Source organism: Onychomys torridus, chromosome 4 (assembly GCF_903995425.1).
Source record: "Onychomys torridus chromosome 4, mOncTor1.1, whole genome shotgun sequence".
Taxonomy (NCBI): Eukaryota; Metazoa; Chordata; class Mammalia; order Rodentia; family Cricetidae; genus Onychomys; species Onychomys torridus.
This window is the reverse complement of record NC_050446.1, coordinates 54,738,344-54,763,625: the sequence shown is the minus strand read 5'-3', so window position 1 is coordinate 54,763,625 and position 25,282 is coordinate 54,738,344. Positions and strand designations below refer to the sequence as shown.

General features: G+C 40.7%; 1 protein-coding gene across 3 annotated transcripts in view; it reads left to right on the top strand.

Moving 5' to 3' along the window:
- The window catches only part of Znf385b (zinc finger protein 385B), a 391,103-nt gene that overhangs the window by 107,639 nt on the left and 258,182 nt on the right, over nt 1-25,282 (top strand). Inside the window, exon 5 of one of the 3 annotated variants that reach the window (XM_036186187.1) lies at nt 3,239-3,367. The exons of the other annotated variants lie outside the window; for them this stretch is intronic. Coding sequence (XP_036042080.1) covers nt 3,239-3,367 — 129 coding nt within the window. The remainder of the gene's footprint in view (nt 1-3,238; nt 3,368-25,282) is intronic. 3 annotated transcript variants of the gene reach the window in all.

Sequence of the window (25,282 nt, the reverse complement as noted above, 5' to 3'; positions counted from 1 at the left end):
TTTGGGAGGTCCACTCATCGGAGGAACACCAAGAAGATGCACCCTTATAGTCATATTTCTTGGAAAGATTTATGAACAAGAATGTAACTATTTTTGCAAGTGATTTAGAAGATTTCCAGTCAGTGCTGTATAGAGTACACACAAATAAGAAACATTCAGAGTATTAGCACATGTAATACTTAGTACAATAGATATTTTGCATATGGGTACAATGAGAATAGAGTAATAAAAGCATAAAACCCGGTGTTTCATACTCATTTTGAAAATAAATCCTTCCCTTTTCTGTTTCTTCTTGACTTTAATGTATTAGCTTCAGAATACTTGGGGCTGAAGAGATGGCTCAGTAGGTAAGAGCACTTGATTGACAAGCAGAATGACCTAAGCCCAAATCCCTAGCACCTAGGGAAAGAGTTGAGCAGGGCTGCCTGTGCCTGTAGCCCCAGCACTGAGCAGAGATGGACAAATCCTGGGGCTTGCTCGCTAGCCAGCCTAGGCCAGAGCACAAATTTCCACTTCAGTGAGAGACTCTGTCTCAATGCAGCGATTTAGAGCATGATAGAGAACACTTGGTGTCCTGCTTTGACCTTCCCATGCACCGCACACTCACATGCATGCAACACACGCACACACTCTTGACCACACACCCCACTTCTACCAAGTAACCAGTGAATGGTTGACACTGCTATGTGGGTTTTAATTATTGTTCATTTATCCAGGATGGCTTCTTCTTGCCTTAGGTCCCCATGTCCCAGTTTTGTCGTCCTGTATTATTGCCACGATTCTGCTCGGCTTTGTACCTCAGACTTCCTAGTGCCTTCCCTTTTGTGCCTACAGGAACACTGCCCTCCACGGTTTGCTTATGTAAGAGAAGTCCTGCTTAGGTACCACTTTCCCAGCCAGAGCTTTTAAGCAGAAACCCTTTGAGGGATCTGCAGCCTTCACTGTGTAATTCTTGCAACCTAAGAAGTTCCACAAACCAGGGAGTTTCATAATTCATACTGATAGGAAAATCAGTCTGAACGGATCTGAGGTTAATTGTGGTGTTTACTTATTCTGTCTTGGATGAATATGCATATTTTGCTACAGAAATGTTAGTGTGTCTGATTAGGAGTTATTGCTCCAGATTTTGTGGGATATGTCATGCCAGCCATTTATGGTATAAATGAAGGGTCACCTACCAAAAATGCAAAATTTTGGTATTTGGAATACATCACATACTAAATGTTTTATGAAAAGCAATTGAATACATACCATTTTTAAATTCTTTTATTTTTGTTTTGTGTGTATATGTGTGAATATCTTCATCTATATATGAATAGCATGTGTGTGCCTGGTCCTCTTGGAAGCCAGAAGAGGGCATCTTGGAACTGGATTTGCAGGAAGTTGTGAGCCACCACATGGGTGCTGGGAGTGGAAGTTAGGTCCTCTGCAAGAGCATCATGTGCGGTTAACCACTGAGCCATCTCTCCAGCTCCATCATTTTAAAGTATCGTCTTATTGCTAGGGTTCTTTGCCTGCAGTAATAATGGAGGAATCTTCAGGCACAGCCTTCCCTGTAGTATTTTATATGATGAAGTTTGTGTCTGTATCTGAGGGAGAAGAGGCTGGGGAAGAAAGGAAGAAGGACAAAGGAATTAACAGCAGGATACTGAGCAGTTGGGGAAGCTGTGATGTGCAGTGTCATGGTCTCATGATACTTTCAACTGTTGCCTTGGGGTCTTCACACAATACATACATTAAAGGGCATAAATAACTGCAAGAGGCGACAGTGTCTGCATGTGTGCTATGTATATGTCCACTGGTATATGCCTGTATCCTGTCTGAGTAGCAGTGTGTGAGGAGTCAACCCTATATCTAAAGATACAGTGAGGAACCCTAACGGGAGTGCCTTGTGTGAAGTTGCTGCAAAATACTGTTTATGCACACGAATGTGACATCTAGAGCTCATTTTTGCACAGGTGTTTCTATTGAACACACTGTTAAAGCATCACCTGAAACAGTCACATTACTACCTCTGATCTAGTCACTCACAAATTCTCAAGTCCAACTATGGCCTTAGAGCATGCATCCTGATTTGCTCCGCCCTTACAGACTCAGTAAGAACCTAACACCTGGGCTGAAAACTGCACCGGATCCGTAAGTGTGATCTTTGTGAAGGCAGCCTGTTAGGAATTGCTGTGAATTTTCTTGGTGATTTATGACGAATGTTTCATGGCCTCTTTTGCTTTCCACTTTGCATGCACACATCAAAGACATGTGTTTCTGCAATCTCGAGTCATTGCTCCTTTCTGAGTTACTGTATGTCTTTTAAAGACCATGTCAGTTGGGTATTGCATCTATTTGTTAGTAACAGAAGAGGAGGAATAATCTAAGAAGGTAAATATTTCTATTTGGGGTCGGCCAGAAGTGGGATATATGAATTTAATGAACCTATTTGCTCTTTTTTTCATTTTAAGGTAGGTGGAGGCATGGCATTGCAAATAGCCTCTTTCTTTATGTGGTTATTCTTTTCATCACACAGAATAAATGTAAATTTTTGCTGTTTAAGAACTTAGAGTAAAACTGAGAGCATCCTGACCTGCTGCTGGCAGAGCCCTGCACATGTCTTCCTGTCATCTTAATTTACTGGTGACACTTAAGAGTTAAAGGACAGTTAACTTGCTTCTTAATAGAAATGGTCAAATATATGGAAACTGTTCCCCATAATTGCCATAGACTCTAGAGACTTGATTTGTGAATGAAGAAGTCCCGGGAACCTACAGCTGGTTTGGGTTCTGCAGCGTTAATGCTCAGTCCTTATACTATAGGCTACTGATTTCTTCTCTGTACCGTGCTTATTGTTGAAAAGCCAGAGCTATTTTTAACATTCACACAATTTTGAAAGGCGATTCTTCATTCCACAAGGTTTGTTGCTAAATCTGTGGAGCCTTTCATAATTACATCCTTTTTGTGGCTTGCTCGGATTTGATCACAGTGGCTGATTTCATGCATTGATAATGAAGGCTTAGGTTGCCTGTTTCTCGGCACCAATCCACCTCCGACTCGTAAGTTGACAGTGCTGCTGCGTAGAGATCCAGATTGAGACTGCTCGGCTTTCCTAACAAATGACTCAGAGTGTGCTCGTCCTTCCCGAAAATGCTGCCAGCATGTAAAGGATTTTCAATGAGAGCGCAGTAAGCCAGCAACGGGAAGGTTTTGAGCGGCACTGATGTAACGTGGGGCTGTCACGGATAATCAGGCTGGAGCCAAGTCCCGGTAGCTCTGTACATCACACTGGCCACATCCTGGAAGTTTTGTTTATCCAACTTGGTTGCTTGTGAAGCTGCTGAAATCCCTGCCAGGATGTGGAGTGGACTCCCTAGTAGAGGTGAGCATCTTTATTCTAAAACTTGGATGCTGGGTCGTTGTTCTGAATCCTGTGGAGTCATCAGTGGTGTTTATTATATTGGGCTAACACTTCTGAAGGGGCAATTGAAGAGCAAATGCAGCAGCCTTTGATTTTATTCGGAAGTTACTCTCTAAATGGGTGTGATAAGCATTCTTTTTCTTTTTTTTTTTTCTTTCCTTTACTAGCTGTGTGCTGAGGACATCTTACCAGCAGGTGACTTCCTCTGCATTTTAAACATTCAGAACAAGTCGGTGATACGCGATTTGCTATCATTAAGGAAAGTAGGCAATTAGCAGTGTTATTATGTGTTTCAGGTATATATATATATATATGCTATAAACAAAATATGTTTCACAGAATCTTTGACATGAAAAATATGTAGGAGGAAACAAATCATGTTTACAAGGTAGCTGAGAAAGTGAGAGCAATGGCTTGCATACTGGAGATGACACCTTGTTAAGCTTGACATTATTAATAATTAAAAGTTATGACCTGTCAAGCAGTGGACAGCCTGCAGTAATTGGTTTCTAGTGATGGTGTGCTGACCAAGAGGGGAAAATGAGTAGTATTTCTTTATGAAGCATGCATAGACTAGATGTGATATTTTAAATGTAGCATATTCTGTCATTTAAATGTAACTTTCCCTGGTGCCCACCTGGGGAAGTTAAATGACCAGATCATCATGCTCGGAAAGATCTGATGTAACATTTGAAGTATAGGGTACTGGCAAACCAACATGGTAGAGGCAGGCTCAAAGTCAGCCTCCTAGTAGAGAGGTCTTATTGCTTAGGTTCTGCTCAACTCTAATTTTATGTGACCAGAAGCTGTTCCTAAACAAGAAAGGGGATATGAATGTTGTGTTGTGTTCAAATAGTATTATGTTTATTATATGTTGTGTATGTTAGGGTCACAGAGAAATCTGTGATTGGAAACTAACGTGGCATGTGAGATTTGATCGTATATGCGAGTGTCTTTTTCTTCCTAAATGTATTTAAGGCTGCTAGGCTGCTGTTTATAGTTTTCAGCTTTAAAGTTATAGATAAGTGTGTGCTTCTTAGAAGACTCAGGAACCCCATTTACTGCCAGTACATGTAAAGCCTGGCTAAGCAGACACATCAGGAGCAAACCATTTGTGTTCACCAATCTGTCTCGGCAAGTCCCAGGGCCACTATCTTGCTAGAAGCCACTGTGTGCTTTTGAAAGCATGAAATGAGTTTCATCCTGAGCACATGGTTTCTTATTTAGCAGCTCTTTTTATGGTAATGGTCACTTGATGGTCCACAGCCAGGATTCCGGTGTTCTGCCAAAGCTGATTGTGTGTGCTAGGATTTAAAAAAAGAAAGAAGGAAAGGAGAGATGGAGGAGCCCAGTAAGACCCTCAAGAGAGAAAAGCGCCGCCTCACTCTGGAACCGACCTCATTTCTCCAAAGTTCTTTATGCTGCTTCATTCAGGACCCACAAATCTGTTGTTGCTGCCATGGTCCAGTGTAGACCTTTTCTAGGATGAGACATCAAGATAGCTCTGTTCTGTATCATGTATCTGTCCCTCTCTTTGCAGTGCATATGTAGAAACCACTCTACTGGGCCTGACCATGTTTTGCAATTTATCATAACACTTCCCAGCTCCTCTGCTAATGCATGCTAACACCCTGGTAAAGGGAGTGGAAAGCATTTGCACATTTCATATTTTATGTAAACAACCAATACTTGGTTGTTTACATATGTGCTCAGAACAGGGTGAGTTCAGACATCAACCTGAAATGGTCTGAGGAGACATTACAAATCTGAAAAATGGATTCTGTCCTGCAAAGACCTCATCTTGAAATCTTAAAAACAAGTTTTGTTTGCTTTCATGGAATGCTTATAGATGAAATTTGCTTATGAATGTGTTGTCCTTAGGTTTTGTTTGTTTGTTTGGTTGGTTGGTTGGTTTTTCGAGACAGGGTTTCTCTGTGTAGCTTTGTGCCTTACCTGGAACTTGCTTGGTAGACCAGGCTGGCCTCGAACTCACAGAGATCCACCTACCTCTGCCTCCCAAGTGCTGGGATTAAAGGCATACGCCACCACCGCTTTGTCCTTAGGTTTTTATTTCCATCAGAAAATAATACTTGTTGAAACTTTTTGAAGCAGAGGTGACCAAAATTACCAAGATTTTAAAGGGAATAATATATTCTTGTTATTCTTAGTAATAAGAATAGTGATTTCTTAGAGTTTTTGTTCTCTGTATGCTGCAGTCAGCATGCAGGTGGACTGGGATGTACGTACTGAAATGTTGATAATATGTATTTTTCTCTCATGGTCTGAATGCCCCTTTGAAACCTTTAATGTCATTATTTCTCTCTCTCTCTCTCTCTCTCTCTCTCTCTCTCTCTCTCTCTCTCTCTCTCACTCTCTCTCTCAATTCTTGGATCTTTGCCTAGCTTAAATGATTACACACAATTAAAGACTGAAGAGAAGCCATCTCTCCAGATGGCTCAGCAGTTGAGAGTATGCACTGCTTTTCAGAAGACCTGAGTCCAGTTCCCAGCACCCATGCTGGGTAGCCCACAACTGCCTGCAGCTCTAAGCTCCTGGCAGTTTGCCATGTCTGCCACCTGTGGGCACCTGCGCATGTAGTGCATGTGCGTGCGCACACACACACACACACACACACACACACACACACACACACAAGAGAGACAGAAAGAGAGAGGGAGACAGAGAGAGAGAGGGAGACAGAGAGAGAGAGGGAGATAGAGAGAGAAACAAAATAAACTTAAGTGATTTAGGACGAAAATGTTATTGTTGAAATACAGGAATGTAGCACATGCCATTTTAATTAGAAAGGATGAGGTTTTAGATGAAGCATTTTAATTTTTAAAGGGAATAATATGTTCTTGTTATTGTTAAAATAATAATTTTAAACAACTTATTTTTCTTTTGTTCTGTTGGGGATGTCATGCCACATTATACATTGGACTTTGTTTTAGAAATACTTCATGTTTATCACCCCAAAGGCCAGAGGACTAATTGTGTCTATGGGTTAAGAATTGGAAGGCTGTAAGACACTGACATTTTCTCCTGAAATTCTAGATGATGTTGTGTTTACTCATTGAAAGCCTTTAGTAAGTTTTAGGATGTCAGAATTCTCAGAGAACAGCGAAATTTGTCATGTTTCAAAACAGTGAAGAAAATCCACTCAGGAGGAGCAGGAGTCAACGTGTCAGATCTGCCCCCATCCGGCCAGCAATTTCTCTTTGTGAGTAACAGAGTCTGAGAAGTCCCGCGGATGTGCTCTACGGACCGCTGACACTTTCATATCAAAGATCAACAATCTGGACTTGTTCATTAGCAGCTTTTCATTAGTGGTTCATTAGCCCATGAGGGTCCATTGGTTTTTAACTGACAGCAGGACTAGTTCACGGGGCCTGCCCACTTCCCAGTGGTCTGGATAATCTGCGGACTTTACAGCTGGTTTTGAGTTGTGTTGCTGAGGTGGAGATGGTTTAATAAGAGTGTGTCTCTGACCTCAAAGCTCCATTTTCTGTCATTGTGTCTTTTCATTGACTTTCTGTTCCTAATTTCCCACTAATGAACTAACTAAGAAGATCTTGTTTTATGATTGCTAGATTTAGCAAGTAAAACCATATAGGACTTCTAGTTAAACTGCAAATTTCAGCTAACAGTAGTAATAATTTTAACCATCATCATGTCACCTGCTGCTTTGGGGTCATAGGCATCCTGAAGTTGATTGTCATTGAGCTGACTCCAAGTTTGCCTGGGTGTCCTGCATGGAACCTCCCTGCCTGCTTTCCCAGTAAGAAACTCTTTAGGTCACAGACAGCCTATTACCTTGGTTCTTGCAAAAGTCAACACGAAGGCCCCCTGCTCCTGCAAAAGCAATCCATTTCTCCTGTTGGGTTTTATGCCTAAACATGCCTGCTGTTAAGTTACCATTTGAGAAACGTAAAATGGGTAAAAGTAGTAGCGTAGAATGGAAATAATAAGAATGTGAAAGCTTCCTATAATTACTGAAATAAATCAATAACAGCAGAACAATAAATAATAGCTGCCAGTGACATTTCAAGTAAATGAGGATTATACAGTTAGCTTCCAATGTTATCCCCTGTCAGTTAGAACATTTCTAGGACTTCATCAGATTTGAAATATTTATAAATTAGTTTTTCTTGGTTGTTGTTAGGATGCTTAATGGAAGTTTTCTCTTGTGGGGCCCCTGCTCCACCACTCCCTCTGGTCTTCATTTAAATGTTCTTTTTCCTCACTAATCACAAGACTCATTGTTTGGCTGCCCCATGGCGTTCCTAGAAATGCCAAGGGAGTTTCTGGTTTGATATGGCAAAAAAGCTTGAACTCACTGTTTCGAGGTAAAGTAGAGAAGATAATATCTGTGTTCACTACATGTACCCTGTGGTGGCAGAATGTTTGAGCAGATTAATATTGGATTATCACACTAACGTATTTATGTGTAATTGTACATATGCTAATCTGCACTAACCCCTGAGCTGGCCAACTTTTCACCTCTCTAGAACATACCATGAACATTGTGTCTTGGCTCTCCTTGCAGGAACACAAAGGGGCCCTATTTGGAGACTCCTGCTTTCCCCTAAGGCCACATTGAAATGCTCTGCTCAGTTGCCTTCTGCATTTCCTTACTGTTCTCCTCTCACTTCCTCATACCCACATGTTCTTGTAAATAGTCCCATTAAGGACAAATACACATCAATGTGTAATTCAATTCCCAAAGTCCGAAAAAACATGAGTGGAGTGAACTTCACACGCTGTGCTACTTCTCTTTCCTTGCCAGGATACCTTATAATGGATTAGTGACTTCGGGAGAAAGATGTGTGGGACATTCCTTCAGTCTTTCTGCTCCTGATCTAAAGGATAACCTCAGGTTTCCCTGTGTCAGTCATGTGCTATGTCAAACCAAGAAACCCATTTCGATCTCAAACTGATGAGTTTAAGTGGAGTTGACCCGAGTTTTGAAAATGCAAGGCTGCTCCTGTGGTGGTAAAGTGTTGTTGAGTAAACCCTATCTTCTTTGACCTAAATGCTCCCCCATCAACCATCACTTTATTTCTCAGTATCTTGTGCACTGAAAGACACATTTTGTTACCTTATTTATTCATATCTATTAACAATATATGCCTCTTTCAATCTGATTACTTATATTTCCAAGTATAAATATAAATATTTTTTGCTTCCACCATCAACCTGTTTTTCATTGCCAATCCCCACACCAAGTTTTCCAGCCAAGAATATTACTATGTTATGCATCCCTTCTTCTGTTTGTTTAAAATGAGGTTTGTGATCTTTTCTAGTATCTAAACTTTGCTCTTCAGGAAAAGATTCTTCTCTCTTTACCTCAAGCATTCCTCTCCCAATTTCTCTCCAGTAACATCCATCACTCAGTCATAGTTGATCACATAGTATGTTTGTTATAGCAGATGACCAACATGAATCCGTGATAGAGCTTTCAATCACAGAACATCTTCCAATGTTTTCTCTTTAGAAATTGAAAAGGTGCTGGCAAGGTCAAGACCCTAGTTTGAAAGATTCTTAAAATTTTCTCAAAGACAATAGTTTGAATGTGTCACCCAAAATTCACATGTTGGAAACATAATCCCTAGTGTCAGCGGTGTGGAGTAGTGGGGCCTGAGGCAGGTGCTTAGTTCGTGAGCACTCCACTCTCATGAATGGAGTAATGCCAGCATCATAAAAGGCTGGAAGTGTATCTGTAAGCCAACCTCTTGCCTTTGCTGTGTGATGCTTTCTAGAGCAAAAGGTCCTTCTCAGGTCCAGCCTTTGATTTCAGACCTCGTTCTCTGTTCCTAAGATGTGAATGTTGGCTCTTTATAAATTATCCTGTCTTAGATATTCTGTTAGATAAGCACAAAATGAACTAAACTGTGAGGTGGTAATATATGTCTATGGAAATATCAGTATTTTTATATATACAAGCATATATATGGAAATAGCAATTAAATAACAAAAAGATGTCTTTATGAGGGAATACCTAGGTTGTTAGAGTTTAGCAGACTCATGTCTTCTGATCACTTCTAGGAAGTCTGCAACACCACAGGGACATTTAGCCAAATGTCTTTTCGAGATTTTGAACGTGGTATTGATCAGTGATTGTTATAGATTTATGGTAATGCTAGTACTAGAGAGGTGTTCCGTTTATTTGATTTTGTTTTCTGAATCATTAGTGTTGTTGTTTTTATAAGAAATATCTTCTAGAAGCTTATCTGTCTTCTGGCAAAAACAAAAACAACAAAAAACAAGAAAACAAACCAAAACTATCCCTTCTTTGCTGAAGGTTTTTTGGAGGGCAAGATTAACCAGATTCAGAAAGGAATCCACAGTAATTTCTTTTGCCAACTTTATATGTTTATATGTTTTCCTGTTCTTTATGTATTATGTGATAGGTGATAGTCTATTAGGGCTTTGTCTACCTGTAACTTTTGGAGTTTGTATATTTAAACATACGATGGGCAGAGTGAGATGTCATCATCTATATCCTGAGTGTTTACATTTTTCCTACTTCTGAGAAGTCTAGAGTAGATACCACTTCTATTAGGAGTTCTGAAATGGCTATGGATCATTCTTTAAAAGAGATAGCATGGGAATAGTCTATAACACAAATCTCTTGGTTCAGCTATGACTGGTTTAACCAACACCGGATTCTTAGCAACAGATTTTATTGTTGTCTCTATTTAATGGAACATGTGTGGTGTAAATTATAGGACTTAGTAATAACAGTAGCAATAGTTAACTTACAAGCTAATGTTATAACCTGCCCTTCATACATGTGAATTCATTTAGTCTGTTTAACCTTATAAAGAAGTTCTAAGGAAACTGATGTGCAGTGAAGTTAAGTCAACATCCCAGAGTCATACATCAGCTCAGAGGACTCCAGAATGCAAGATTTTAATGAACATTCTAGACTAGCTCTCAGTAAGAGAATGCACAATAGCAGGTGATAAAGAATTTAGTGAATTTGTAACTGGTTGAACACCTATACCCAAGGTGTACCAGGCTCCTATGAACTTGAAGTACCCTAATTTGTGATTCAATTCAGTCACTTATGAACTGGTCATTAAACTATTCACGCTATCCCAACAAGTATAGAAAATACATAGAAAAGCACAGGCCCCCTTCCACACTGAATGTCAGTCCCTGGAGGTGCAATACAAGAATCAAAACTTTTAATGGTCCCCAAATGCCACACTCTGCAGCCCTAGTTAGAACCAAAACTAGGTTAATTCAGTGAGGAGGACATGAGGATGGGAGTAAAAAACAGATGGAGGAATATTGACGAGACATGAATCTGAGGGAAAAGGACGGTATGATTGCCATCTGCCCCTACAGTGTGAGATGGTGCGGTGGTTAATCCTTGTCAGCTGGGCTAGATTTAGAATCATGTAGGAGATTGGAGAGGCACATCTGTGTGAGTGTCTATGAGGTGTTTCCAGAGAGCATTAACTGAGTGGGCAATATTCACCCTGAATGGGGCCAATTCTGTCCTGTGGAAGCGGGGCATGGAGAGCAAAGAAGAGAGCTGGAGAAAGCTAGCCTAGGGTTGGGGATTTAGCTCAGTGGTAGAGCACTTGCCTAGCAAGCACAAGGTCCTGGGTTCGATCCTCAGCTCAAAAAAAAAAAAAAAGAAAAAAAAGCTAGCCTGGAGTCAGCCCTCCCATTTCTCTGCTTCCGGGCCAGCCACGGAGTGAGCAGCTCTCCTCAGGCCCAGATTCCTGATGTCACGTGTTCTACTCAGATGCACACAGCCAGACAACCATGGACCCTGGGAACCCTCTGAAACCCAAGTCAAAAGAAACAGTTTCTGCCTTGAGTTGTTTCTGTCCTGAACCTGCCAACAAGATGCAAATGTTGACCACCACGCTTGTTATCATCCCTGGCAGTCACAGAAAGTTTAGAGTGATGAAGCCTAAACCCTGCTCTTTGCTCAGCTGGCCAGAACATGTGAGCAGTGTGGGTAAAGGTGGAGGCTTCTCGTGATTTCATAAGTATGACCAGCAAGACCAGCATGCACGGAGTACTTGTCCATACACAAGGGACTGTTGAAACAAAAGCAGGTTGTGATTTAAATGTGATTAAAGGTGGCTTAGGGGTTGGGTGGATGCCAACAGTCTGTGATCATCCATTCTCTGATGCAATGGTTAACATGAGCATATTAAGTTAAGAGAGTAACACTAGGTGGCCATGTATTTGGGTGTTCCAGTTCTGCTTCTAGAAGTGCCGTGGTTTGGGAATGGTATCTGAGGCATTAAGAATTCAGCCATGCCACAACTGAGCCGGCATGACCACAGGCAGATGATTTTACCAGTAAAGATTCAGTCTCCTCGTCTGAAGAGCACAAAAGTAACAGATTCAGCTTATGGCTGTGGTAAAGATCAAGAATGGCAAGCCAAGGGAAAATGGAGAGTCCAGTGTCATGAGAAGAGAAGCACAGTAAGAGCTGTAGAGATGCCACATAATGCCTTTATGTCTTGATGTGCACTGAGTGCTCAGTCCGCTTACTGTTATGTGTAAATTCATCTTTCTTGTGCTGTAGCTATCTTGTAGTAAAATTAAGATCTCAAGATAAACCTAAAAGTAGTCAGTGTTGGTGGGAGATGTGGGATTGGGCACAGCAGCTGCAACCAGAAAGCAACAGGATGTGAACCTTTGGGCAGTGGAGACCCCACAAAGTGTCTACCTTAGTGGGAAAGTTTCAGGATGATACATTTGGAAATCTACTGCTTTTAATTCTTTATTCATACTCAGCTGTTATTCCATATGGTCCATGCCATGATCCTGAGACTAGAAAAGTAGGATTTGCTCACTACACTGATGACAAATTAGTGTAATAAAAGCAGTAGTGATGATAGTGCACACCTCGATATATGACAACCCAACACACACATACATGCACACTCTTAGCAGCGCCCATACATCACACCAGCTTCTTTTGCTTAGTCTGGATGCAGCTTGGTCATCTACATATGAAAGAGTAGATGCCATAATCAATAGACTAGTTTGAACTTAGAAAGGCAAGGTATGAAAAGGGACTATGGTCAGTGAGTTTCTCTTATTCCACAGAAAAAGTGTAAAGCCTTTCCAACTAGGAGGAAGGCTGAGTTGATCATTTCAAGCTGAAGGAGCAGGCTTACTAGTCAGCGATGTTAACATGAACATCACATTTTATCATGTCTGACTAGGAAAGGGCTTTGTGTGCAGTGTAATTAACTATCCTCGACACACCTCACACTAAAGGGCATGCTTCTTTAGCATGGTGTAACAAATCCAGTACTTAGCAGGAATCACCACGGATTAAAAGTTTAATGGATCTGTGATTTGGAGGAGGAATAAGGGCAGGAGAGGAAAGTTTGTTCTTTGATTTGCTAATTAAAACCTAAAACAAAACAAAACAAAAAACCTGTAACATAATTGAGGAAATATGGGCTCAGTTTTCTTTTAGTCAAACTTGGAAGCCTCCCTAAACAAGTATCAAAGTAGACAATTTGTAAATTGTTCTGCTTTCTCTCATTTCAACAACAGATTATAAATTATACAATATTATACAAAAATTTAAAAAATTATACAAAATAAACAATTGATTATAAGTACTTACCTGATATATGGTTACCTAATATAACCTTTAGTTACAAGCTACTAATGCTACTTAGAATTTTATTGACCAAAGTATCATACTCATCTTCCTGTTATCACACTTAAATATGTTTATAAAATAGTTTATGTTTATACAATATGTTTTTGAAATAGCTAACAAAATATATTTAAGAACAAGCTCTTTGCCCATAATTAACTAATTCTGTGCTCAGGCAGTACACACATTCTTTTAGTGTATTTATCATACTACATTGTATGGGAGCAGAGAAAGCCCTGATGAGGACCTGAGTGAAGGTAAATTGTTGACATGGGCAAGGCCTTGTCAAGGATTCCATGGCCTCAAACCCATGCAGGAATGGCAGAGCAACCCTTCTTCGAGGATGATGCTCAGAGGGGGATGGCAGGGCCTTTCTTTGGTTCATGTGTGGTTGTTGATAGTGTGTTCAGAAAATGTCAACCATAGTTTTCTCCCCTCCTCCACATTCACAGTCTGAAGACTGCTCCCCTACTGAGACTGCTCCCACTAAGATCAGCTAAACCTGCCTCCTTGATCCAGATGTACACCATGAACCTTGCCTCCACATTGCAATAACCCTACCCTCATGTTCAATTGTACATAATAATCATGCTGAGCTTACAGCATTGTGTGGCTTCTCCAGCTGAGAGCCTAGTCCACCCAACCTCCGCATTTTGTGTGTCTGTGTATCTATCTGTTTCTGTCTTCATCTCCTTGCCGCATGCTTAGATCTTTTCCTGGGGACCGAGCATGCACTCAGAAAAGTGGTACCTTGAAAATGGACTGGGACAAGAGTGTGGACACTGGCTTCAGGGAACTCTCATAGGTCAGAGGAGGAGCAGGAAAAACTGTATAAAATTCCTTCTTATACAGGTCAAAGAAGAGATAAATGGAAAGGAAGAAACAAAGAGAAAGGAAGAAACAAAAGTATGGATACAAGAACAGAAGGGTTCTAAGGCCTGGGACAAGCCGGGCACATGATACACACTTTTAATCTAGCACTCGGGAAACAGAGGCAGGAGGATCTGTGAGTTTGAGGCCAGCCTGCTCTATATAGTAAGTTCCAAGATAGCTAGGACTAAATAGAGAGACCCTAGATCAAAAAACAGGGTAGCAGATACAGGGCTGAGGTTTCTTCAGCACAGATCCCAGACTGCCTGATTACAGCGTTCTATCCCTGTGTCCATCTGTCATTTCTTCATTCTCTTGCCACCCCCAGTCTGGTCCAAGTCCCTGCCTGGATCCATGCGTGGACATGGCACTACATACTATCTTAAAACCATCTGTCTCGCGTACTAGTCTGTGAGTAGCTTCAGATCAGTGGCCTGATCCTTCAAACATGTGACCCTGACTACAATACCTGGACACAGCAAATGGTTCTGTCAAAACACTTACTAGAGGATAAAGCCCACGCATATAGGATCTGTGAACATTTCTGAAGAGCTCAATACATTATTTGATAGTGCTGTTCTTAACAAAACTCGCTCTTCCCTTTTTATGTGTGCCTGTGTATGTGTCTGGATGTATGTGGAGGTCAACGTTGGGCGGCTTCCTTAATCATTCTCTGCCTTGATTTTTGAGACAAGGTCTTTTGGTCAACTGGGAACTTGCCAATTAGGCTAGACCATCTGGCTGGCAAGCCTCTGGGGTCTCCTGTTTCAGCCTCTCCAGCACTGGGATTGCAGGTACCTGCTACGACACTCAGCTCTGACAGGTGTTCTGGGGCTCGAACTTAGGTCATCATATTTGTGTGGCTAGGACTTTGCTAAGCCTTCTCCCCAGCACCAAGACTCCCTTTTTAAAGTTACATTAGGATGCCATTTTTCTTAGTTTAAAAACAAGTAAGACCAAATCCTACACAATTAGTGTACGAACATATGAACTCAATATATTGTTGATAGAATTTAGATTGGTTCATGCATTTGTAGAATAATGTACAATGCCTATCAAAATTTAAACTGTACATTTCACTACTTGGTTTAGTCAACATGCATGCTTTCAGAGATATACAAAGGCATAGAACAAGAACTTTCCATTTCATGTACATATGTACACACATGGAATGTTACTATAATATCATTTGTAATGGGAAATATATATATAAAGAATACCTCTATTGTTTGCCAATTTATCCTGAAGAAGAAATGAACAAATGTCTATGCATCCCAGATGGGACACCAACAAGGAATCCAAGACATGATTCCATTCAAGTCTCACTTGGATAAGACAGTGAATTAATTGGGCTTACTTACAGGAACATGAGTGGCCCCCAAACAGCTGTGTGACCAGAACGTCCCAACTAAGCATGGGTGATGACCTCCCAAAAGCTGCATAAATGGAGTCCTTTCGCCAACCTAGTTTCTATATACTCATCTTCTGGGGCTTTATGCAGATGGTACAGAATCACATACAACTGTGGGGGCTGGAGTGGGGCGGTCCAAGAGCTCAGAGAAGCTGGAAGCTCAGGTGCAGTCTATGACCCTCCTGTGAGGGGACAGGGTGGATCTTGTGAGCATCTCCTGCTGGTAGTCCCAGCTGCTCTGAATAAGATGGTAATGGTGTTGTCATGCCCAGAGGACAGCATCCCACACATGGCAGACGATGATAGTAGATGTGCTGGGATGTTGTGCAGTCATTTAAAATAGGAAGATACATCTGTAAAAACTGGCATGTAATAATGTATACACTATAAGGGCAAAACAATCAAGACATAGAACCAAGTATGTATTTTTATATCAAAAATGCACTTGTGTGCATTTGTATGTGTGTTCATATGTAGTCGTCGGGAGGGTAGGGAAGAACGAGAAGACAAAACCAGTATTCTATCACAAAGGAACCTGGACACTGTTTAAAGTAGACTTGCTTTTAACTATCATTTTTACTGTGTGACATAGACATATTTAACCATTTTGTGCTTTTGAATTTTTAACATTGCAGTTGTTTGGGGGAGAATAACACATGATGTTCACATAAAAAAGGATATGAAAGATGCAGGGAGTGGAGGGAACACGGAGGGATGTGATGTTATCAAAACTTACCTCAGTAAAAGCTTGGAATGTTGCCTAGCGATAGCTATAGTTTTGAGCCGCAGTTAATATCTGGGGGAAAGACACAGGGCAAAGGCCATTCCACTCTGTAATTCGAGGTGGCCAGTCTGCTGCCCTCTAGCTTCCCAAGTGTCTGCCCCTGAGAAGATCCAAGTGAAAAGCTGGTATTTGGTCAAGCCTAAGCAAGTGCTGTACTATGTCCCTATGAAGCATTTTCTATATCCAGCCTTAGCCTGCTTGATGGTTTGTGTTTATCTACAGGGCCTGCTGGATCCTTACTCCTCAAGCATTCCTCAGTGTGCTGTTAAATGTCCTTCCCATCAAACATTTGTGTTACGTGTGTGCACAAAACAGCAGGCCTTATGGGACCTAGGCTTTGTGATGGAAATGAAGCTTTCTGAAGTACCCCATTGCAAGTTCCACTACCATATATAAAAAGAAATAAGAAAGACAAAACCACATTCAAATACTCGTCCAGCATTCACGGAATCTGCAAAGCCGACAGCATTTAGCAGTCTGCCACGCTTACCTAGCTTATTGTTGCACTGTAGGTCTGTTGCTTACTCTCGTCATCCACTTGGTGCTGATTTGTAAAATGAAACACTGTCTCCTCACACTAGGTGATTTCACATGGAACAGTCACACTAGAACTGACAACCTCAAGGAAGCCAACCTATTTATGATCGCTACCATACAGTCTTATTTCACTGTGCTTAATTTTTAATTTCTGGAGTGCTTTGAATTGAACTCAGTGTATGCTAAACACACCGTGAGCTACATCCCTACACTCCTTCCATGATCAGTTCTGTCTGGATCACAGACATGGCTGTTCTGATGTGCCTCTCAATTTGTTCTGTGGCACCTTTGAAAACTGATGCCTAAAGGGGTTTGCACTCTACAGACAATTCTCAAAGTCTTTGAAAGAGCATACCAAATGATTGACAGTGAAAAGCTTGTGGAAGGATTTGTGATTCGCTCTTAACCCGACTCCTCTTAGCTGTGGGGCAGAGTCCATTCAGGTAGGCGAGAAGAGTAAATTAAATTACCTCTGTCAGAGAGACTGATACAATGTGAAAAACATGGAATTGTGGGAACGATAAAAGCAGTGTTGGATTCCTCTTCTGAACAAATTAGGGACAGTACTAGCCAGACCTGAACATGTAGTCATTGACTCTCAACTTCTGGGTCGTGACCCCTTTGGGGTTGAATGGCCCTTTCACAGGGGTCGTATATCAGATATCCTGCATATCAGATATTTACATTATGATTCATAACAGTAGCAAAATTACAGTTATGAAGTATCAATGGAAATCATTTTATGGTTGGGGTCACCACAACATGAGGAACTGTATTAAAGGGTCGAAGCATTAGGAAGATTGTGAGGACTACTGCAGTACATTGAAAGCAAATGTATGTACATTTAGATGAAGGGATGGATGTATTTCAGTCAAGTAAATACATAATTTCTAAAAGTTTAACTCATTTGAAGTATGGATTTTCATGTTGAAGATATAGTTATATTTTCAAAGTAAAATAATCTTAATATACTGTTTGACTTTTGTTTCCATAGCATGTTGTGGTGATATTTTGTTTGTGCTCTAACAAATAAAGCTTGCCTGGAGATTAAAGGGCAGAGCTAGCCAATAGTTAACCATAGAGACCAGGCAATGGTGGCACACATCTTTAATCCCAGCACTTGGGTGGGATTAAAGTGATAAGGCGGGGTGAAGACAGGAGCTAGGCCCTTTTTCGGGTGAGGAGTTGGTGAGGGATGAGGTGGCTGGGGCTTGCTCCTTTGCTTCTGATCTTTCAGCATTTACCACAAGAACTGGCCCTGGATTTTTATCATTAAGACTAATTAGAATTCGTACTACAGGATGTGCTGGTCATTATAGGAAATCCATATGTAGAAAGAATTGATCAAACTCTTTGAATTTAAGCTGCTCCCCCCCCCAAAACCCATTCTTATTGTCTTTGTATCATCATAATTACTCTTGCTTCCTACTAAACCTCTTGTGTATAAAGTCCTTCTCAGTTGCTCACATACTCATTTACATGACTATTCAGAAGCCTTTATTAAGCATAATTTTTTCCTAATTACTTTTATATCAGTATAGAAGTAATAGCCAACTTACAAATGGACTCCTGCAAGAGTTGATTTGCTAGTTAATTTGTGGTTTTAAAGCATTTTTCTTTTACACTTAGTACTTTAAGTTAGGTTTGGGCTTCTGAGCCAGCTAAGCACTAGGGGATGGTATCTGAAAATAATAATGCATGAGTTCCACAGGAAAAACAAAATTGATTCCTGCAATAGGAGGTAGTGAGAAAAAGGTTACAGGTGGTTGGGCCTAGGAATTATGAGTAAGAATTGAAATGTACCTGATAAGTTGAGGTCAACATTTAAGAGCTACCATTGCCTGTCATGAACAATCTTGAGGGATAGAAGAATGAAGAGGGGTTCTTGGTAGATGGTGTTCATGTGGTCTACCAGTACCATGGGGCACTTTTAAGAATTATTAATGACTAATCCAGGGTCCCAGACATCAACTCAACTCTGCCTCCTACTGGAATGTATGGCTACTCTTAAGTAAAGGTCTAGTGAACCTTACAGTTTTCCCTTGCACATGTCAGGTAGATCAAATAAAACTTCAGATATTTTTAGTTTGACAGCTTGTAATTAAAATTAACAACCAAGACAGTCACACCCTTGGATCAGTTTGCTGCTTAGTCTCTGACCTTACTTAAAGTTAATAGTCGCACGACCCCATAATCCTGTACTTAGGACATTGGAGAAAATTAGTGTTTCACATAAGCATTATGCACTACAGGATCATCATGACCAGGTGTAATGTTGTCCTGGTGAAGAATATGGCTTCATACTTGAGAACACAGATCTGCCCCTTTGGATTTCTGCCTGAGAAGCTTACATCTGTTACCAATTCCATTTCTGCAAGCATTTTGCACTCCCAAGATTCTGTTCCCTTGGCGTCTCCAGCTAGATTGGGTCCACCCCCAGCTGTTTCGATTGAGTTTGATCATAAGGAAAGTTCTGTTGGTTGTCAGTGATGTTGATGTTGGCTTGATTAATTCAGCTCTCACTGTGTTGCCTTTTTACCTGTGTGTTTTTTTTCTTTTTTTAAAATGTCTTAGAAAATTAAACATTTCCTTTTGGGATTTTTGGGAAACTTGAACTAAAAAGAAAGTTAATTTCCCCCATTTATTTTCTTCTTTTCTTTATGAGTATAGAGGAATATGTTCATTAGTTTTCTTTAAGCCAGTTTGGACTCTAGTGTAAATGTTTCATATGAACTAGATTTTCCTTAAAACCTGTATTCATTCTGCTATGTTAGAATGTTCCTTGTTCTTTGTCTGATACCCTAAATATAAACTACATGAATCTTTTAAAAGCTGTTACTTTAGAAGTAGGTTTTAAGGAAAAAATTTAAAGTACCCATGTTACCCTAGTTTAATAGCTGTCTAACTTACCTCTTATCAAGAATTTATAACTGGGCTTTTAAATAGAGGTAATGTGGCCGGGCGGTGGTGTTGCATGCCTTTAATCCCAGCAATCAGAGGAGGGGGCAGAGACAGGTGGATCTTTGTGAGTTTGAGGCCAGCCTGGTCTACAGAGCAATCCAGGAAAGGCACAAAGCTACACAGAGAAACCTGTCTCGAGAAACAAAACAAAACGAAACAAACATACAAAAAAAAGTAAATAAAAATAAAAAAAGTGGAGGTAATGAGGCTATTTGGAGAGAGTGTTTTCATATTCATTTCTTCTCTTCCTCCTCCTCCTTCTCCTCCTCCTCCTCCTTCTTCTTCTCCTCCTCCTCCCACCCCCTCCTCCTCCTTCTCATTCTTGTTTTGTTTTTTGAGACAGGATTTTCTCTATGTAGCTCTGGCTATATTGGAACTCACTTTGTAGCCTTGAACTCACAGAGATCCACCTGCCTCTGCCCCCTCCTCTGATTGCTGGGATTAAAGGTGTATGCTAGCAAGGCTCACACATTGATTTCTTAATGATGTTTCATTCTGTCCCAGGAGCTTTGCCACAGTGAGTTTGCATTGTCATCGTTACTAGTTGGTGACTGCAGTTCACTAACCAGAATTGAGGGCATCTCATGACCCGGTTCTTCAGGAAGAAAGTGCAATATAATGAGATCTGACAGCTGAAGGTTTTTAAACATTTGAAATATGCATGCAAAATAGTTCTATAATATTTAGGGCCAAAAAATGATTGGGTATGAGAAAGATAAAATTTCAAGACGCCAAATTGGAAAATATGTATTCTTCATACCTTATGCTTGTATATGAAAGAACTGACAGAGAAGGAGGGACATGGGTTGAGAAATGGAGTTCCTAGATGGTCATCTACTGCCCTTACCTTTAAATCCCAAGTAAGCCCTTTTATCCAAAATGGGAGATTTGGGACAATTTTTTATTTCACATAATAATAATAAATAATTATATTACAATATATATTTAATTATAATAAATATAAAATAAAAAATAGTGATAACTTATTATTATTGAGACAGGATCTCACTGTGTAGCCCAGGCTAGCCTCTAGCTCACAGCAGTCATCCTGCTTCAGTCCTTCTGAGTTTTAGGAGGTATGTGTCATCATGTCCAGTTCTGGTTTTTTAGTACTCTTTAACAGCCAACTAAACTAGAAAATTCTAAGATAGTTTTCATATGACTTTGTATGTCATACATGTGGAGGTCAGAGGACAACTTTCAGGCATTGGTTCTCTCCTTCCATTATGTGAGTCCCGGGGATCAAGCTCAGGCTGCCGGCTTGGCAACAGGTTCCTTTACCAGCTGAGCTATCTATCAAGCCATCTCATACATTCTTGAAGATTGAATTTCTCAGTAGTTTTTTTTTTTTTTTTTAAAGAAGAATTTGTAATGATTTTTATTTTCTACAGAATTAGCTACTTTAAGGACATGAAGGATTAAATGAGAAATTATTATTGAGTTAACAGTACTTGAGGAGTTTAATCATGGGCATTTTATTCAGGCAAATTTCTCATTGATTTTTGTCTGAAAGAGTCAAACCCAACAAAAGGGCATTTATTCTCTGAGAATAGGAATGAGCTGCATTTGTTTTAAGATTCAGGACACTCCTTGTGGTGCTCTTCAGCAATGTCTTCAAGTGCCCATATTGTTTGTTATCATCAATATTCATGCACTTTACTACTAAATATCCTTTTTATAGACTACACCAAAGTGTCCCAATGATGTGATTAGTCACCCAGTGAAACCTGCTGTCTTCAAGCTAGTCTGGGCATCTGCTCCCAGCTGAGATTTCCTCAATGCCAAAATAAATCTTTCAGTCACTTTATGGTAGTTTTGATGTGAACCATATGGCTTAAGTATAGAGAAGTTAGATGTCACGTGGTGTTTTTCCATGCTGGTTATTCAAATAGGCTTTTATTTGTATGCTTGTGGTTTGTATTTTGAATCATTTGATTTCCTCATTAATCTTTGTTTTGGATATAACTCTTAGTTTATATATAAAATACAATGTGTAAGAAGAAAGGCTCTCAAATCATAGTCTGTTTTAAGATTAGAGCTATTTCTGATGATGAGCATTATTGCTGCTCCCCATGATTAATTGTTGTGGGATATTTGTACACTGTGAAGAGGTATTGCTGTGATGGGGGTAATAAAAAGCTGAATGGTCAACAGCTAGTCAGGAGAGAGAGGTGGGGCTTCTGGGCAGAGAGAGAGCACTGGGAGGAAGAAAGGCAGGGTCACCAGACAGACACAGAGGAAGCAAGATGGACAGTATAGAGTAAAGGTAACTGAGCCACGTAAAGGAACATAGATTCATAGATATGGGTTAGGGTGTAAGAACTAGTTAGGAACAAGCCTAAGCTAAGTCCAAGCTTTCATAATTAATAGTAAGTCTCTGTGTTGTTATTTGTAAGCTGGCAGCCCAAAGAAAAATCAGATTACAGTTAGTCTTCAAAATCCTCAACATAGTCATTTATAACTGTGACCACCAAGTTCCCCAGATACTACTCAATCAGTTGTACAGACCCCTTCCAGCTTTGTTATAAGATAGTAGTGCTGTAACACCCCAGTATTGCTTAGATCCACCAACGCTCCAAAAAAGTCTATGGCCAAGAAATTAAGTTTAGCATCATTTTCTATTTAGAAACTACTTTTTAGAAAGATGAAAGTGATGGGCATTTTAAGTAGAAGAATTCAAGTTCGACTCTAACTGTTATCTAAAAGAGTCAAGAAAGAAGAGACTTAGAAATAGAAAGGATATCTGATACAATATCCTGCTGCCACTCAAGGCATCACAATCTTTTATTAGTGTTGAGTATTTGCTCACCTCATTTGAAATGATCACTGCAGGCCAGGTGTCCTGTGAAACACACACTTGGAACCCTTGACAACAGGATTAATGTTTCAAGATGATGTAACATGTTTGCTTAAGTCAGAGATGAGAAATACAGGGACATAAGTGAATTCCTGTCTCCTTTTGGCATTAACTGGCCCACTGTCCAGTGTCTAGTCATTATCCAGTTATGTTACCTCATCAATAATCTGTGATTTATTTTCTTCATCCCTGTAACAGTACCTGCTTTATAAATCAATAGATGCTATTGTACTTGATGTGGTGTCTATAAAGATAATGTATAAAAATTGATTACTGATGCAGTAATCCACAAGTTCCAGGCTACTTTTGTGTTAAAATGTTAGATTTTGCCATCATGAAGTGAGATAGATAGTCTTGACTAGCAGCAGGAAGGAGAGACTTACAAAATATCCACTCAACAATCCTCACTGTAGTTTCCTGGGGGTCTCATTGTGTACTAACCATGATAAAGTGCTGTGTGTAATTGCATTTAATGTTTAAAAACTAACACCCCCTTCCTAAGGAGCAGCAGAGAATAATTGTCCCAAAGTCACAGAATAAGTATAAGAATATGGAATGATCTTCCAGGCTTATGTAAATGTATTATGAAAACAATACTGTACTATCTAGTTTTGTGTCAACACCAGAGAGGAGGGAGCCTCAATTGAGAAAATGCCCCCATAAGATCCAGCTGTAAGGCATTATCTTAAATAGTGATCAATGTGGGAGAGCCCAGCCCATTGTGGGTGAGGCCATCCTTGTGCTGGAGGTCCTGGGTTCTTATAAGATCTTCCCCAACCCCACATCTGACAGAGGGCTGATATCCAGAATATATAAAGAACTCAAGAAATTAGACATCAAAATGCCCAGCAGTCGAATTAAGAAATGGGCTATCGAGCTAAACAGAGAATTCCCAACAGAGGAAGCTCAAATGGCTGAAAGACATGTAAGGAATTGCTCAACATCCCTAATCATCAGGGAAATGCAAATCAAAATGACTCTGAGATACCACCTTACACCTGTCAGAATGGCTGAGATCAAAAACACAGAAGACAGCTTATGCTGGAGAGGATGTGGAGCAAGGGGAACTCTCCTCCACTAGTGGTGGGAATGCAAGCTTGTAAAGCCACTTTGGAAATCAATATGGTGCTTCCTCAGAAAATTGGGAATCCATCTCCCCCAGCTATACCACTCTTCATATTCCTAAGGAATGCTCAATCATACCACAAGGGCATTTGCTCAGCTATGTTCATATCAGCATTGTTTGTAATAGTCAGAACCTGGAAACAACCTAGATGCCCTTCAACTGAAGAATGGATAAAGAAAATGTGGTACATATACACAGTAGAGTACTACTCAACAGAGAAAAACAGTGACATCATGAGGTTTGCAGGCAGATGGATGGATCTAGAAAAAAATCATCCTGAGTGAGGTAACCCAGACTCAGAAAGACAAACATGGTATGTACTTACTCAAAGTTGGATTCTGGATGTAAAACAAAGGATTACTAGACTGCTACTAACAACTCCAGGAAGGCTACCTAGTAAAGAGGACCCTAAGAGACACAGGGATCACCCAATGACAGAGAAATGGATGAGATCTGCATGAGGCAAACTGGATGTGAATGGGGGTAATGAAGGGCAAGGGTCAAGGGAAAGAGAGCTTAGGGGAGCGGGAGATGCCAGCTGGATCAAGAACAGAGAGGGAGAACAAAGAAAGACCATGATAAATGAAGACCCCATGGGAATAGGAAGAAGAAAAGTGCTAGAGAGGTCCCCAGAAATCCACAAAAATGCCTCCACTGTAGACTGTTGGCAATGGTTGAGAGAAAGCCCAAACTCTGTTGATCAGATGGCCAAACACCCTAACTGTCATGGTAAAACTCTCATCCAGTGACTAATGGTAGCAGATGCAGAGATCCACGGCCAGGTGGGGCTCCAGGAGTCCAATTGGCGAGAAAGAGGAGGGATTGTATGAGCAAGAATTGTTGAGACCATGATTGGAAAAAGCACAGGGACAAATAGCCAATCTAGTGGAAACACATGAACTATGAACCAATAGCTGAGGAGCCCCCAACTGGACCAGGCCCTCTGGATAAGTGAGACAGTTGATTAGCTTGAACTGTTTGGGAGGCCCCCAGGCAGTGGGACCGGGACCTGTCTTTAGTGCATGAGCTGGCTGTTTGGAGCCTGTGGCCTATGCAGGGACACTTTGCTCAGCCTGGGTAAAGGGAGGAGGGGACTGGACCTGCCTGTACTGAATCTACAAGGCTGAGCTGAATCCCCAGGCTAGTCCTTGCCCTGGAGGAGATGGGAATGGGGAGTGGGTTAAGGGGAAGGGGGGGGAAGGCGGGAAGAGGGAGGACAGGGAATCTGTGGCTAATATGTAAAATTAAATTAAATTATAAAATTAAAAAAAAGAAAGAAAGCAGGCTGAGCAAACTATGGAGAGAAAACCAGTAAGCAGCACTCCTCCATAGCTTGTGCATCAGCTCCTGCCTGCAGGTTCCTGCTCTTGGCGAGTTCCTGCCCTCACTGCTTTTGATGATGGACTGTTATGTGGAGCTGTGAGTGAAATAAACTCTTTCCTCCCCAAGTTGCTTTGGTCATGGTGTTTCATCGAAGCAGTAGTAACCCTAAGACAGGAGCCTAGGGGCCGGGTGTGGTAGTGCACACTTTTGAATCTCAGTACTGCAGATCGAGAGGTAGAGGCAAAGGCAGATATCTCTGTCAGTTCCCGGACAGTCAGGGCTATTTAATAAGACCCTGGTTCCCCAAACAGGAAGCACAACCATGTACTAAGCCACGAACGGAGGCATGAAGCAG